Consider the following 17,147-nt stretch of genomic DNA (forward strand, 5'->3'; position numbering starts at 1 on the left):
AAAGCTAGTATGATTAAATTTTTAGAAGATTTATTTATTTGTTTGAAATTCAGACTTACAGAGAGAGAGAGATCCTACATCTGCTGATTCATTTCCCAAATGGCTATAATGAGCAAGACTGGGCCAGGCCAAAGCCAGAAGCCAAGAGCTTCTTCTCAGCCTCCCATGTGGATGCAGGGGCCCAAGCACTTTGACCATCTTCCACTGCTTTCTCAGGCACATTAGCAGGGAGCTGGAGTAGAAGTGGAGCAGCTGGGATTTGAACTGGCATTCATATGGTATGCTGGTGCTGAAGGATGCAGCTATAACCCACTGAGCCATAGCACAGGCCCTGGTACGGTTAAATATTAATTGTGGAGCTGGCATGGTAGTGCAGTGGGTTAAACTGCTGCCTGCTACGCCAGTGTCCATATCTGCCAGTTTGAGTCCCAACTGTTCTGCTTCCTATTCAGTTTCCTGCTTATACACCAGGAAAACAGCAGAAGCTGACCCAAGTACTTAAGCTCTTGCCACACCAATACGAGACCTGGACAGAGTTCCAAGTTCCTGGCTTCAGCCTAGCCCAGCCCTTGCTGTTGCAGTGATTTGGAGAGTGAACTAGGGAATGGAAGATCTCTTTATCTCTGTCTCTCGCTCATTCTCAGTCACTCTACCTTTCAAATAACATAGATATTAAATGCTAATTGTATATGATGATGAGTATATGAACATTCACTATAAATTTTTTCTACTTTTTAATATATTACACAAAAAAAACTTTAATAAAATTATGGGGGCACGGGGCCAGCACTATAGCGCTGTGGTGCAGTTGGTTAAATCCCTAGTCTGCTGCGCCGGCAACCCATATGGGCTCTGGTTTGAGTCTCGGCTGTTCCACTTCCTATCCGGCTCTCTGCTACGGCCTGGGAAAGCAGTAGGAGATGGCCCAACTCCTTGGGTCTCTACACCAGTGTGGGAGACCCAGAAGAAGCTCCTGGCTTCGGATCAGTGCAGCTCCGGTCATTGCAGCCAATTGGGAAGTGAACCAGTAGATGGAAGACCTTTCTCTCTCTCTGCCTCTGCCTCTCTGTACCTCTGCCTTTCAAATAAATAAATAAATTTTTTAAAAATTATGGGGGGAAAAAGAATGAGGGGCTTTCTATCTAGACAGGGGATATCATATATAAGTACTTATAGATTCAACAGCTTACATCTTGTTTTGGGACTAAATAAGCATTTCTGAACTTTGGGATATATGTGTGAGAATGGCAGGAAAGGCAAATGTCTGCCAAGTCTGTAACCAGACTTGCAGTTAACACAGCAAAATTCTCTGTAGATTTTGTTTCACTGACACTTGTTTTTTGTGTTTGGTATCTATTGAGTGGAAATACTATCTCTTGTTAAAGAGGAAAGTGGGGAAAGTAAATAAAAAGTGTATTATAATGAAAACGTACTCAATGTCATTGATCATTAGGGAAATACAAATCAAAACTAGTGAGCTATCACCTTATATGCATTAGGATAGCTATCCAAGAAGCAAAAATGACAAGAATTAGAACCCTTGTGCGATGTTAGTGGGAATATAAAATAATGCAACCACTACAGACAGCAGTATGGCAGCTCCTCAAAAAATCAAAAACATAACTACCATATAACCCAATAATTCTGTTTTTGGGTATATACCCAAAAGAATTGAAAACAGGATATTTTTTGTTTAAGATTTACTTATTTATTTAAGATTTATTTTATTTATTTGAAAGAGTTACAGAGAGAGGTAGAGACAGAGAGAGAGGTCTTCCATCCACTGGTTCACTCCCCAGATTGCCGCAATGGCCGGAGCTGAGCTGATCTGAAGCCAGGAGCTAGGAGCTTCTTCCGGATCTCCCACATGGGTGCAGGGACCCAAGGACTTGGGCCATCTTCTGCTGCTATCCCAGGCCATAGCAGAGAGCTGGATCGGAAGAGCAGCAGCCAGGACTAGAACTGGCTCCCATGTGGGATGCCAGCACTTGAGGCTAGGGCTTTAACCCGCTGCGCCATAGTGCCGGTCCCTTATTTATGTATTTAAAAGACAGAGTGATGGGGTAGTCAGGGGCAGAGCTCCTGTCCACTGGTTCACTCTCCAAATGGCCATAACAGCTGGGGCTAGACCAGATCAAAACCAGGTGCCCGGAGCTCCATCTAGGTCTCTCACATGGTGGTAGGGGCCCAAGTGCTTCCAACATCTTCTGTTACATTAGCATTAGCAGGAAGCTGAATCAGATGCCAAGCAGCCAGGACTCAAACCAGTGCTCTACTATGTGATACCAGCATTGTAGGAGGCAACTTAGTTTACTCTGCCACGTGCTGACCCAGGATTTTTTACAATTTATTTGAGAGACCAGGGGCCAATGCCATGGCTCACTTGATTAATCCCCCACCTGCGGTGCCAGCATCCCATGTGGGCGCTGGGTTCTAGTCCAGGTTGCTCCTCTTCCAGTCCAGCTCTCTGCTGTGGCCCGGGAAGGCAGTGGAGTGCTTGGGCCCCTGCACCCACATGGGAGACCAAGAGGAAGCACCTGGCTCTTGGCTTCAGATCGGTGCAGCGCTGGCCGTGGTGGTCATTTGGGGAGTGAACCAATGGAAGGAAGACCTTTCTCCCTGTCTCTCTCTCACAGTATAACTCTGCCTGTCAAAAAAAAAAAAAAAAAAAAAAAAGACCAAGAGAGAAAGATCTTCTGTCTGCTGGCTCACTCCCCAATTGCCCATAACAGCCAGAGTTGGGCCAGGGCTAAACCAGGAACCAGAAACTCCATCTAGTTACTCACATGGATGGTGTGGACATAGTGCTTGGGCCATCTTTTGCTGCTTTCTCAGGCACATTAGCAGGAATCTGGATCAGTAGCAGAGCAGCCAGGACTAGAACCTGCCAGCATCACAAGCTGTGGCTTAACCTTTTGTGCTACAACAAGGGTCCAAAAGACAGGATCTCGAGACTATACTTTTATACTCATATGCATAGCATTGTTATTTATAGTAGCCAACAGAAAAGCAGCCCAAGTGTGCAATGATGGATGAATGAATAAGCAAAGTGTTAAATATACTAGCAACGAAATATTGTTCAGACTTAAACAAGGAGAAAATCTCAATATATACTACAATATGGATGAACCTTGAGAACATTATGTTAAGTGAAATCAAAGATAGTGACTTGACATTGTGACACAGCTGGGTAAAGCTGCCACTTGAGATGTTAGCATCCTGTATTAGAGTGCCAGTTCGAGTCTTGGTCATTCAGCTTCAGATCCAGCTTTCTGCTAATGTGCTTAAGAAGGCAACAGATGATGGCCTAAGTGCATGGGCCCCTACCACACTATGGGAGACCAGGATGGAATTTTTGGCTCATGGCTTCAGCCTGCCCCAGCTTTGGCAGTTGTGATCATCTGGGAAATGAATCACCAGAAAGACAATGTCTTTCTGTTTCTTCCTCTCTTTCTGTAATGCTGCCTTTCAAATGAATGAATGAATGAATAAATATTTAAAAGAAGAAGACAGATATATCACTCCATTTATATGAGATAGCTAGAACAATCGAATTTAGAGACCAAAAATAGAATGATGGTTGCTAAGGGTTGGAGAAGGGAGGATTGAAGAATTGTCATAAGGCTGACGCTGTGGCATAGGATAGGGCCGCTGTCTGCGATGCCATCATCCCATATGGGCGCCAATTCAAGTCCCAGCTACTCCACTTCCTTTTTTTTTTTTTTTTTTTTTTTTTTTTTGACAGGCAAAGTGAGAGAGAGAGAGACAGAGAGAAAGGTCTTCCTTTGCCGTTGGTTCACCCTCCAATGGCTGCCGTGGCTGGCGCACCACGCTGATCCGAAGGCAGGAGCCAGGTGCTTCCCCTGGTCTCCCATGGGGTGCAGGGCCCAAGCACCTGGGCCATCCTCCACTGCACTCCCTGGCCACAGCAGAGAGCTGGTCTGGAAGAGGGGCAACTGGGACAGAATCCGGCGCCCCGACCTGGACTAGAACCCGGTGTGCGGGCGCCGCAGGCGGAGGATTAGCCTATTGAGCTGTGGCGCCGGCCAAAACCAGCTACTCTACTTCCAATCCAGCCCTCTGCTGTGGCGTGGGAAATTAGTGGAGGATGGCCCAGGTCCTTGGACCCCTGTACCAGTGTGGGAGACCCGGAGGAGGCTCCTGACTCCTGGCTTTGGATCAGTGCAACTCCTGCCATTGTCATTGGTGGGTGAACCAGTGGATAGAAGACCTTTTTCTCTCTCTCTGCCTCTGCCTCTGAGTAACTTTTCCTTTTAAATAAAAAAAAAAAAAAAAAAAAAAAGAATTGTCATTTATTGAGTACAGTGTTAAAGTTTTGCAAGATGAAAAGAAATCTGGAGATTAGTTGCACAACAGTGTGGATATGCTTAACACTATTGAACTATGTACACTTAAAAATTGTTATGATGGTAAATTAGTGTTAAGTGTTTGTTACTATACACACGTAAAAAGTTGAGTAATCTCCAAAAGTATAGGGAGAGTCCAGTTGGTAAATTTTATGTTATATGTACTTCACCACAATTAAAAAAAATACTATGTTGCCATAACAGGCAACATGTTACTTGTTTTGCCCCTGTCTTTGTTTTTCTTGTTCTGTGTCATTTGTCATTATTGCTAATATCATTCATGTTGAAAAAATCATATTCATGTTTGTTCAGTGTTTCTACCTTGAGATATTTTGGAAAATTATATCAAATTAATTCAAAATAAGACTTGATCTCTGTCTAAAGTACTCTGGAGGCCTAATTTATAGTAGTTTTATTAAGAATTACACTGTATATTCTCTACCCTTAGGAATCCAATGCTTTCAGAAGTAAGAAGAGTTCTCGCCGAGTCAGCTTTGCAGATACTATAAAGTAAGTTGAGAAGAAAAATGATTAGAATAGTATAGATAATGCATTTATGTGTGTCAAAATAAATGTTTGTAATGATTTGAATAATCTGTATTTAGTATTAGAGAATTGTTTTGTAAAACTTGTTATTTAGCATTATTTTTAAAAGGAAAACACTGAAAGCTTATTTTTTTGTTTGTTTAAAGATTTATTTATTTGAAAGGCAGAGTTACAGAGGGAAAGAGAAACAGAAATCTTCCATCTGCTGGTTTACTCCCCAAATGGCCGCAATGGCTGGAGCTGGGCCAATCCAAAGCCAGGAGCCAGATGCCCCATCCTGGGTCTCCCACATGGGTTCAGGGGCCCAAACACTTGGACCATCTTCCACTGCTTTCACAGGCCATTAGCAGGTAGCTGGATTGGAAGTGGAGCGGCTGGGACTCAAGCCGGCACTGTACATGATGGCTTAACTTGCTATGCCATAGTGCCAACTCCAAGCACTTTCTTAAAGTCAGGAACAAGACCTGAATCTTACATGAAAGATAAATTTCTCTCATTGATAGTATATCTCATAATATCTTTGTATTTCTAATTTTTAAAAAAATGTTGGTGCTGTGTGGGGAGCAGCTCGGACTAGACTAAGTTACTGGAATTAAGACTTATTCTATGCATTTGCTCTCCCACAATATGGCGCTGGGAGAGAAGAAAACAGCTTCTACACAGCTGCCTCCAGTTCAGCCAATAAACTGTAGGACTTGCTCCTGATTGGAGGAGAGCGGCATGCTCGGCGTGTGGGCAGCCGAGTTGGGATTGGCGGAGGAGGACTATATAGGAGGAGAGAGACGGCATGGTGGTGTGGGTTGGTTGGAGAGTGCGTTGGAGAGTTCGCGGGGAAGTTCGTTACTTCGTTCTTTCTCATTTCTCTCTACTCATTCTTGCTTTGGGAGTTTGCTGTTTACTTATTCTTACTTTACTATAGAAAGGACTTGTAAAAAAAGGGGAACAACAAGCGCCCGGTCCGGTGCGGCTCCTCCGCGTGCGGAGGAGCAGCAGTGCTGGGGCTGGTGCTGTGGTGTAGCAGGTAAAGCCACAGCCTGCAGTGCTGGCATCCCATATGGGCGCTAGTTCAATTCCCAGCTGCTCCACTTCCAATCCCACTCTCTACTATGGCCTGGGAAAGCAGTAGAAGATGGCTCAAGTCCTTGGGCCCCCACACCCACATGGGAGACGTGGAAGAGGCTCCTGGCTCCTGGTTTCGGGTCGGCACAGTTATGGCCATTGCAGCCAACTGGGGAGTAAACCAACAGATGGAAGACCTCTGTCTCTCTGCTTCTCCTTCTCTCTCTTTGTAACTCTGCCTTTCAAATAAATAAATAAATCTTTTTAAAAAAATGTTGGTGCTATCTGTGTTCATTGATTGGTGCATGGTCATCACTATTATATCTTTATTTGGAATTATACTTTCTGTTTTTTTTTAAGATTTATTTGTATTTGAAAGAGTTACAGAGAGAGGGAGAGACAGATCTTCCATCCACTGGTTCACTCCCCAATTGGCCCCAAATGCCAAGGCTAGGCCGAGTGAAAGCCAGGAGCCTGAAACTCCATCTGGTTCTCCCCCAGGGACGCAGGAGCCCAAGGACTAGGGCCATCTTCCACTGCTTTCCTAAGCACATTAGCAGGGAGCTGGATCAGAAGAAGGAGCCAGGACTTGAATCAGCACCCCTATGGGATGCTGATGTCTCAGGTGGTGGATTCACTTGCTGTGCACCAATAGGAATTTTTTCTTAATTTATTTCATTTACTTGAAAGGTAGAGTGACAGAGAGAGAGGGAGAGACAAAAGGAGATCTTTCACCTGCCAGTTTACTCCCCAAATGGCCAAAAAATTCCAGGTCTAGGCAAGGCCCACACCAGGAGCCAGAAACTTCATCCTGGTCTCCCACATGGGTGAGATGGCAGGAGCCCAAGCACTTAGATCATCTTCCACTGCCTTCCAGGTACACTTAACGGGGAATTAAACAGCTAGGAATTGAATGTGTACTCCTGTGTGGGATTTTTTTTTTTTTTTTTTTTTGACAGGCAGAGTGGACAGTGAGAGAGAGAGACAGAGAGAAAGGTCTTCCTTTTGCCGTTGGTTCACCGTCCAGTGGCCACCGCGGCCGGCGTGCTGCGGCCGGCGCACTGTGCTGATCCGAAGGCAGGAGCCAGGTGCTTTTCCTGGTCTTCCATGGGGTGCAGGGCCCAAGCACTTGGGCCATCCTCCACTGCACTCCCGGGCCATAGCAGAGAGCTGGCCTGGAAGAGGGGCAACCAGGACAGACTCCGGCGCCCCGACCAGGACTAGAACCCGGTGTGCCGGCGCCGCAAGGTGGAGGATTAGCCTATTGAGCCACGGCGCCAGCCGGGATTCTTGTTTTTTTAAAGATGTATTTATTTATTTTGAAAGAGAAGGAGAGTCAGGGAGGGAGAGAGATCTTCTGTCCATTTGTTTACTCCCCAGATGACCACACTGGCCAGCGCTGGGCCAGGCTGAAACCAGGATCTGGGTACTTAATCTGGGCCTCCCATGTAGGTTGTAAGGATCCAAACATTTGGGCAGTCTTCTGCTGCTTTTCTCAGACCATTATCAGGGATCTGGGTCGGAGGTAGAGCAGCCAGGACGGGAACCGGTGCCCACTTGGGTAGTTACTGGCATCACAGGTGTTGGCTTTACCCTTTACACCACAATGTTGATCTTCTGATATGGGATTCTTGCAGGCAATGGTTTAATCTACTGCACCACAACACTAGCCTGGAATTGTACTTTCTAGTATTATAAAGTAATCATGTTTGCTTTTAACCCAAATTTTATTGCTTTTAACCCAAATTCTGCCTAGACTGATATTCAAATTTTACTCTGCTTTTTTTTTTTCATTTGCCTGGTATACCTTTGTATATTGTTTGACCTTGTATAAGCTGCAGTAAAATTAGTCTGTATCCTTTCCCTAATCCATTTTTAGTGAAGAATATACTTTTATACTAGTAAATATTTTAAGCTTCTATTAAAATTTCATCATTTTATATCTGTTGGCAGTTACAATAAATGAGGCAATTTGCATATTTCTTCTCCATCCCACTTTCTCCCCTTCCTCATTCTCCACCCCCCTTAAAATTAATCTATTTGAAAGGCAAGGTAACAGAAATCATCCATCTGCTGGTTCACTCCTCAAATGGCCTCAGTAGATGGGCTGGACCAGGGTACAGCTAAGAGCCTGGAACTCCATCCTGGTCTTCCATATGGATGGCACGGACCCAAATGCCTGGGCCATTGTCCACTGCCTTTCCATTTGCATGAGCAGATGCTGAATCAGAAACAGAGTATCCAGGACTCAAACTAGTACTCTAGATTGGGATTCATTCATCCCAAGCAGCAACTTAACCTATGGTGCATAGTGCCACCCTCTCCTCATTTTCTTCATATTGTTTTTAGTTATATCCTGCCCCTTGCATAGCATTAGAGCATCTGTCACATTTCTTTAAGTTGTACTACATATGAGGAAGTTTCAAAAAGCTCATGGAAAAAAAATTTTTTTTTGACAGGCAGAGTTAGACAGTGAGAGAGAGAGACAGAGAGAAAGGTCTTCCTTCTATTGGTTCACGCCACAAATGGCCGCTATGGCTGGCGCACTGCCTTGATCTGAAGCCAGGAGCCAGGTGCTTCCTCCTGGTCTCCCATGCGGGTGCAGGGGCCCAAGCACTTGGGCCATCCTCCACTGCCCTCCTGGGCCACAGTAGAGAGCTGGACTGGAAGAGGAGCAACCGGGACTAGAACCTGGCGCCCATATGGGATGCCTGAGCCGCAGGCGGAGGATTAACCAAGTGAGCCACAGCGCTGGCCTCCATTTTTTCTTTCTTTAAGGAACTTGTTAATGTGGTTTCTTGCATTCTGGCATTACATGTTTATGTAAACTATCTAAGTTTATGAACACATGATTCCTCTCCCCCACCATAAACAAATATCTTTGTAAGGCTGCCTCAGATTATTATTATTTTTTTTTAAAGAAAGATTTCCTATCCTCCACTTCACTCCCTAATTGCCTCTAATACCTGGAATGAGCCAGCAGCCTATGATGCAATTCAGGTCTCCCCTATGGGCGGCAAGAATCCAATTACTTGAGATACCACCATTGTTTCTCAGAGTTTGCATAGGCAGGAAGCTGGAGATATGAGCCAGAGCTGGGTATCAAACCCATGTACTTCAAAATGAAACTCAGGTATTTTAACTAAATGTTTTGCCACATGTATAATAGATTTTTATCTTTGAAGTTCATTGACTTTACTAGATAATGGCCATATCCCATCTTGACTGTTTGGGATCTTGAATTAATCCTTAAATTTTTTTTGTATTCCATTATTGTAGAGTTTTTTAGGGACTTCATACTTTTTTTAATTAAAAAATTTTAAGTATTTATTTGAATGGCAAAGTTTGTAAATTTGGTGTCATGTGTTTTAATGTTTTCTTCCAGTGCAAGACACCCTTCAGAAATTCTTGTTAGATTGGTCTGGTGGTGGTAAATTCTCTCAGTTTTTGCTTATCTGGAAAATACTTTATTTCTTCTTCATTTTTGAAGGATAGCTTTGCTGGATATGATATTTGTGGTTGGAAGTGTTTTTCTTTTAAGACCTTGATTATATCATCCCACTATCTTCTGGACTGTAGGGTTTCTGCAGAGAAGTCTGAGGTTAATCTAATTGGTTTTTCTTTTTATGTGATTTGATGCTTTTCTCTTACTGTCTTTAGGATTCTCTCCTTGTCTTTAACTTTTGACAGTTTGGCTACAATATGGCTTGGAGAAAACCTTTTTTGGTTGAGTCTGTTTGGTTCTTTGAGCTTCTTGTACCTAGATGTCCATGTCTCTTTCAAGACATAGGAAATGTTCAACTGTTATTTCATTTAGTAGGTTCTCAATGCCTCTTTCCTTTTCTTCTCCTTCAGGAATACCTATAAATGACTATTTGGTCATTTAATGGTATCCCATATTTCACATAAACTTTTTCATTCTTTTAATTTTTTTCTCTTTATTTTTGTCTGATTGGGTTATTTCAAAATTCTTGTCCTAAGGTCAGAAATTCTTTCCTCTACTTGTTCCATTCTGCTGTTAAAAAGCTCTCAATTGTATTATTTATTTCATTGATTGATTATTTCATCTCCAAAATTTCTACTTGGTTCTTCTTAATGAGTTCTATCTCATTAGTAATATTATCATTCACATCACTCATTTATTTCCTCTTTTTTTTTTTTTTTTTTTTTTTTTTTTGACAGGCAGAGTGGACAGTGAGAGAGACAGAGAGAAAGGTCTTCCTTTTGCCATTGGTTCACTCTCCAATGGCTGCCGCGGCCAGCGCACCGCGCTGATCCGAAGCCAGGAGCCAGGTGCTTCTCCTGGTCTCCCATGGGGTGCAGGGCCCAAGCACTTGGGCCATCCTCCACTGCACTCCCTGGCCACAGCAGAGAGCTGGCCTGGAAGAGGGGCAACCGGGACAGAATCTGGCGCCCCGACCGGGACTAGAACCCGGTGTGCCAGCGCCGCTAGGCGGAGGATTAGCCTAGTGAGCCGCGGCGCCGGCCTCATTTCTTTTTTCTGTCTGTATTTTCTCGCATCTTGTTGAGTTTCCTTAAAATCATTTTGAATTCTGTATCTATTATTTCATAGATTTCCTTCAATTCAAGATCTAATTCTAGAGGATTACTGTGTTCCTTTGGAGGCGTCATGCTGCCTTGCTTCTTCATGTCTCCTGTGTCCCTATGTTGACATCTGCACATTTGGTGTACTTGTCCCTTCTTCTTTATGGAGTGGGTTTTATTGGAAGAGTTTATGGTTTAGCTGGAATGCAGGGTATCACTTGGCTTTTGCTTTAGCTTTGGTTCTAGGTGAGCCCAGGAGTGTAATCTCTGAGTGATTTCTTTTGTCTTAATCGATGTCAACTATGTCTGTAAGTCACACAGTGGTTCAGTCTGCTGCAGTTCATAGGGTTAGAAGTGTGGTTTTGAGATAAATAAGGGTTTCCTTGGGTGTGATTCTTTGGTCCATAGAGAGTTTGGTGTCAGTTTCCCTGGCGATTTTAATAGCCAGGGCCTTATTCTTGCAGCTGAGACAGAATTGGCTTCCCCTTTGCCCTACTGGCAAGCTTGAGTGATGCCAGAGTTTGTTACACCAATTGCTGTGGCTCTAGGACTTTGTGATACAGATGGACCCATCCTCAGATCCTGCTAAGATAGTCCAGTTGGTGCTGTGGCTTATAATACCAGTAACCTTAGTCCTAGTACTAGGGGATGTGAACTGAACCCTGTTCTAGTCCTGTAGGGTGACTATAAGGTATGCAGGAAATTTTACTCTAGAGGGTTTGAGTTCAGAGAGGTAGAATGCAGGCAGGTTCTTACCTCTGACCACCAGGTAGATTCCAGTGGCACCGAGAAATTTAGAACAAATTTTTACAGTCCTGATGTTGCAGGGTTATAGTGGGGTCATTACCAGATCTCCCAGGCTGGGAGCAGGTTTTTTTGTGGGCTGCTTCTGGTGTTATCTCCCAAAAGCTAAGGCAAATTCTCCTGGCTCACATAAAATGTGTGAGCATAGCTCTGGAGCTAATGCCCAAAAACCACCACAGCTGCAGGATGCAGGGGACCTGTCCTTTGGTCCATACATTGTCCTGATTCTGACTGTGGTGCTGGTAGGATCAGAACAGAGGAGCGCTTCACAACTTTTCACTGCTGAGTATGATGCTCTGTGCAGGTTAGGAAGGGAAAGAAACAACGTGGCTTCCCTGCTCCAAGCCCAGCATTTGCTCAGACCCCAGTCAGCTCTCTGGGCTCAAGTAATAGTCAGTGTATGACTGTGGAATTCCGTCTTAATCAAAACTCAGAGCAGTGGGGTATGCAGCAGTTTCTTCCTACCTTGACATAAGATGGCAGTTAATAACCAGCAGCTGGCTGTACCACACAGCTGGCTGCAGCAGTGTCTCTGTCTTCTCTCCTCTTATCCCATGATGTCTTTGTCATTGTTGTTGTTTGTCGCTCCCCCTCTTCGCGGAGGAACGACACAGGACCCTGCGCTGTTCTTTCGTCTGCTCGGCCCTCCCCGGGTTTGCTGCTGGTTCTTCCCGGGTTGGCTACTATCCCTTCCACCTCCGTGGAAGGGCAGTTCCCCCTGGCCGCATTCCCCACTTCCACAGGGGAGCGGCACACCGCCGGCCGGCTCTTCTCGGGGGCTGCACAGGTGTTCCCCTTAGATGTTCCCCATAGATGTTCCCTGGTGCATGCCGTCTCTCTCCTCCTTTATAGTCCTCCTCCGCCAATCCTAACTCGGCTGCCCACACGCCGAGTACGCTGCTCTCCAATCAGGAGCAAGTCCTACAGTTTATTAGTTGAACTGGAGGCAGCTGTGCGGAAGCTGTTTACTTCTCTCCCAGCGCCATATTGTGGGAGAGCAGATGCATAGAATAAGTCTTAATTCCAGTAACTCAGTCTAGTCCGGTTTGCTCCCCACAGATCCCCCTTTCTTTTTATTTTTTGGCGTTGATACGCGCCTGTCTTTGGTGTCCCGCGGCACACACTCTGCTCTACTTGCTAGAGTTGCCACAGGTTCTTACAAGTCCTATCAGGCAAACCGAATCCGGGTCCTCTCTTCGCCATGTTGTGAGGAGGTTTCTAGGCACTGATGCATGCCTGTGTTCGGTGACCTGCGGCTCATACTCTGGTCGAGCCGCCTGCTGGCGCTTACCGCCTTAATCAGGCAGACCGAATCCAAGCTTTCTCATTGCCGTATTGTGGGGGAGACTTATTAGTGTTGGTTCGTGCCTATCTTCGGTGACCTGCAGCTCATACTTTGGTCGAGCTGCTTGCTGGTGCTTACCGCCTTAAATCAGGCAGACCGAATCCAAGCTCTCACATTGCAGTGTTGTAGGGAGGCCTTTCTATTTCTCTATTTCTCTATCTCCGGGCATTCCTATTTCTCCCATTTTACTTCTATCTTCCAGCATTCCTATTTCTCTCACTTTGCTTCTAAACTTCTATTTCTCTTATCCCTGCAGCTTCCCGGCACCTCGCCCCGCCGGCGGGTTCCCGGCTCTGCGCCGCTTCAGCCAGCGCCTCTCTCATCTGTGCGGCTCGGCTTTGCGCGCACCGCGGTCTCCACGCCCTTCGCGTCTGCACCACGGCCTCGCGCCAGCCCCGTTCCCTATCTATTCACGCCCCGTGCTCTCTCTGCACGCGGCGGCTTCCGCGAGTAACACAGCGTAGCTTACGTGTCCGCCACTAGCATTCAATCTAAGTTCCCCGGGCTAGCCTGGCGAATTCAACCCAGCATACGTCTCCGCCCCACGGTTTGGCTTCCCGTCCTTTGCTCCCCGGGCTAATCAGACGGATCCCAATCTGGCTTACGTTTCAGCTTCTGGTTTCAACTTTTCGCCCCCCATTCCCGGGCTAACTTGAGAATCCCAAAGTGGCTTTCGTGTCCGCCTTGGCCTGCCCCCCACGGCTTCAATTTCCCTAACATTTTTCTCTACCCGGTATGTTTCCCCAAGCTTTCCTCCAACAATACTCCTCCCTCATTTCTCCTGGCCTCTCCCCACAGTCCGCATCCGAGTCTGTTTGTTCTAGCTTTCACTTTCGCTTTCGACCTTAGAGATTTCTCCCAGCTTCCCCCCGTAGTCCGTATCCGAGTCTATGCCTAGGCTTTCAATAGCTTCTTCCGGCACCCTTTTCGTCCGGCTTTTCCCTAGGCTGTTTGCTAGTCTCTCTCTCCGGTATTTTCCCAATTCTTCCCGTTTCTTCCCGTTTCTTCCCTCCTAAGTTTGCTATCCGTCCTAGGTTTCCTATCTGAGCTAGGTTTCCTATCCGAGTCATGGCACCATTATGTCGCTCCCCCTCTTCGCGGAGGAACGACACAGGACCCTGCGCTGTTCTTTCGTCTGCTCGGCCCTCCCCGGGTTTGCTGCTGGTTCTTCCCGGGTTGGCTACTATCCCTTCCACCTCCGTGGAAGGGCAGTTCCCCCTGGCCGCATTCCCCACTTCCGCAGGGGAGCGGCACACCGCCGGCCGGCTCTTCTCGGGGGCTGCACAGGTGTTCCCCTTAGATGTTCCCCATAGATGTTCCCTGGTGCATGCCGTCTCTCTCCTCCTTTATAGTCCTCCTCCGCCAATCCTAACTCGGCTGCCCACACGCCGAGTACGCTGCTCTCCAATCAGGAGCAAGTCCTACAGTTTATTAGTTGAACTGGAGGCAGCTGTGCGGAAGCTGTTTACTTCTCTCCCAGCGCCATATTGTGGGAGAGCAGATGCATAGAATAAGTCTTAATTCCAGTAACTCAGTCTAGTCCGGTTTGCTCCCCACAGTTGTTGTACTTCTTTGCCAAAACTTTCCGTCCAGTCAGAGCCCTGGAAACAGTCTTTCATTTGACTTTTCATATCCTAGAGCAGCTTAAGTTAGTGTGGCTATACCCTTTTCAGCCATCTTCCATAGAGCCTTTTTAATACCAGAAATGTAATCACTGATTTTCCTTGGGTTCTCCTTCATTTTTGTTCAAAAGATATATGTCTAACAGTTTATCTTGTTCTCCAGTTAATAGTTACCGTGTGTGAAATCCAGAGTCTTGACAATTAGTTTATGAGCCAAGGTCATTAATTCATCTCCTGAGATAGCATTGTACACTTTGACCATGGAATCTGTAGCTGCTGTAAAGCATCCTTATTCACTGTTGCACCTTTATGACACCACAAAATTGTGCCAACCCAGTCTCCTGTATTTCCCTGTCATAGGATAGGTTTACCATCTTGAGAAGTGCTGATTAAGAAACACCCTTAAGGTGTGATACAACTGAATGACATATCAACAACCATGGGCCTCATGTCACCTGAGCAGGTTTACAGTGTCAGCCTCATCTCAGCAGCGAACCCAGTGGTTCAGCTGGTGAGCTGAGCTTAGGTTGTTGTGATCTTTTTCCTGCTTGGCTGTTGTATCTGGCTCCTCAGATCCTGCCCTTGACAGACTTTAATATGGCAAATTAATCTTGACATATGTAGTATTAACAGTGTATGACATAGCAAAAAATAGAGGAAGCTGAAATCAAAGTACTATCTTGATGTAGCTCAAAACAGTCTGTAACACTGTAAAATTCTCATTAAAAATTGAATATCTTCAGGAATATTTATATTCTCTTTTAGGGTATTCCAGACAGAATCTCATATGAAAATAGGAAGAAAATCAGAAGTCACAGGTAAGTATGTTACTACAGTCCTTACTAAATCTGTTTTCATTAAAATGTTACTGTGGCTACTCAACCAGATAATTGATTTAAATTATTGGCCATGATTTGAAAGGTATATCTTGAATCTTGGGGATGGAAAGTAGGGTGGGTAGTTAATAATTTCTTTATTTTAAATGTTGGTAATGTCTTTGTATAATTTTTCTAATGCTTTATCAGTGTATCTTTAATTGCTATCTCATTTGTAGAAACAGAAGCAAAAGAAAATGTTCCATTTATACAGTAAGTAAGGATCATATTCAAATTATACTCTAAAAGTTGTTTATTCCTATTAAGTGAAGTTTTTTTAAAAAATGTTCTTTTTGTATTTATATCCATTTTCTGAAATACTTTGTGAAAAAAAAGCCTTTGCAAGTTAGTATACATGCTGCTATATATGATAAGTATATATGCATTACAGTTATTTTAATAGTATGAAAATTTATGAGAATACAATGGAAACTAAGTGAAATTTCTTTATTCAGCCTTATTCTTAATATAATATTAATATAAATTTAAAAATATAAATTGAATATCCCTTATTCAAAATGCATGGGACCAGAAATGCTTCAGATTTAGGAATTTTTGGGGGAGCTGGAGCTGTGGCTCACTTGGTTAATCCTCCGCCTGCGGCTCAGGCATCCCATATGGGCGCCAGGTTCTAGTCCCAGTTGCTCCTCTTCCAGTCCAGCTCTCTACTGTGGCCCAGGAGGGAGTGGAGGATGGCCCAAGTGCTTGGGCCCCTGCACCCGCATGGGAGACCAGGAGGAAGCACCTGGCTCCTGGCTTCAGATCGAGGCAGCGCGCCGGCCGTAGTGGCCATTTGTGGGGTGAACCAACAGAAGGAAGACCTTTCTCTCTGTCTCTCTCTCTCACTGTCTAACTCTGCCTGTCAAAAAAAAAAAAAAAAAAAAAAAAAAAAAAAAACAGAAAGAAAAAAAAAAGTAAAGAATTTTTTTGGATTTTGGATTATTTGCATAGACTTGACCAGTTGAGCATTCCTAATCCAGAAATCAAAAATCTGAAATGACAATATGCTCCTCTTTATTTCTCATAAGATAAATACAAATTTAGACTTATCTTGAAATGTTTTCTAATCTCATTGGTTAAGGATGCAGGTAAAAAGATCACTATCACTAGTGGGGGTATTGTCGCTCCCCCTCTTCATGGAGGAACGACACTAAACCCTGCGCTGTTCTTTCGTCTGCTCGGCCCTCCCCGGGTTTGCTGCTGGTTCTTCCCGGGTTGGCTACTGTCCCTTCCACCTCCGTGGAAGGGCGGTTCCCCCTGGCCGCTTTCCCCACTTCCGCAGGGGAGCAGCACACCGCCGGCCGGCTCTCTCGGGGGCTGCACAGGTGTTCCCCTTAGATGTTCCTGGTGCATGCCGTCTCTCTCCTCCTTTATAGTCCTCCTCTGCCAATCCCAACTCGGCTGCCCACACGCCGAGTACGCTGCTCTCCTCCAATCAGGAGCAAGTCCTACAGTTTATTAGTTGAACTGGAGGCAGCTGTGTAGAAGCTGTTTTCTTCTCTCCCAGCGCCATATTGTGGGAGAGCAAATGCATAGAATAAGTCTTAATTCCAGTAACAGTCTAGTCCGAGCTGCTCCCCACAGGTATAAATTATAAAAGACAATATGATATCATTTGGAATATTTTTTAAAAATATTTATTTATTTATTTGAAAGAGTTAACACAGAGAGAAGAGAGGCAGAGAGAGGTCTTCCATCCGCTGGTTCACTCCCCAGTTGGCCGCAATGGCCGGAGCTGTGCTGATCCAAAGCTAGGAGCCAAGAGTTTCTTCTAGGTCTCCCACACAGGTGCAGGGGCCCAAGGACTTGGGCCGTTTTCTACTGCTTTCCCACACCATAGCAGACATCTGGATCGGAAGTGGAGCAGCTGGGTCTCGAACCAGTGCCCATATGGGATGCCAGCGCTTCAGGCCGGGATGTTAACCTGCTGCACCACAGCGCCAGCCCTGATATCATTTGGAATTTTGAATACACATGCCCATTT

At 45.2% G+C, this 17,147-nt stretch overlaps 1 protein-coding gene across 9 annotated transcripts in view; it reads left to right on the forward strand.

Moving 5' to 3' along the window:
- KNL1 (kinetochore scaffold 1) overlaps positions 1 to 17,147 on the forward strand; it is a 79,885-nt gene that overhangs the window by 13,340 nt on the left and 49,398 nt on the right. For 7 of the 9 annotated variants that reach the window (XM_008269188.5, XM_008269189.5, XM_089310065.1 and 4 more), the window contains 3 exons: positions 4,816 to 4,877; positions 15,054 to 15,106; positions 15,343 to 15,376. In XM_008269188.5, the coding sequence (XP_008267410.2) occupies positions 4,816 to 4,877; positions 15,054 to 15,106; positions 15,343 to 15,376 (149 nt within the window). Of the gene's footprint in view, positions 1 to 4,815; positions 4,878 to 15,053; positions 15,107 to 15,313; positions 15,377 to 17,147 lie in introns of those variants that run through there. The other 2 variants (XM_089310064.1, XM_089310063.1) reach the window with 2 other exon arrangements.

Source organism: Oryctolagus cuniculus, chromosome 12, assembly GCF_051225735.1.
Source record: "Oryctolagus cuniculus isolate XC-2025 breed Fujian yellow rabbit chromosome 12, ASM5122573v1, whole genome shotgun sequence".
In the NCBI taxonomy this organism is placed as follows: domain Eukaryota; kingdom Metazoa; phylum Chordata; class Mammalia; order Lagomorpha; family Leporidae; genus Oryctolagus; species Oryctolagus cuniculus.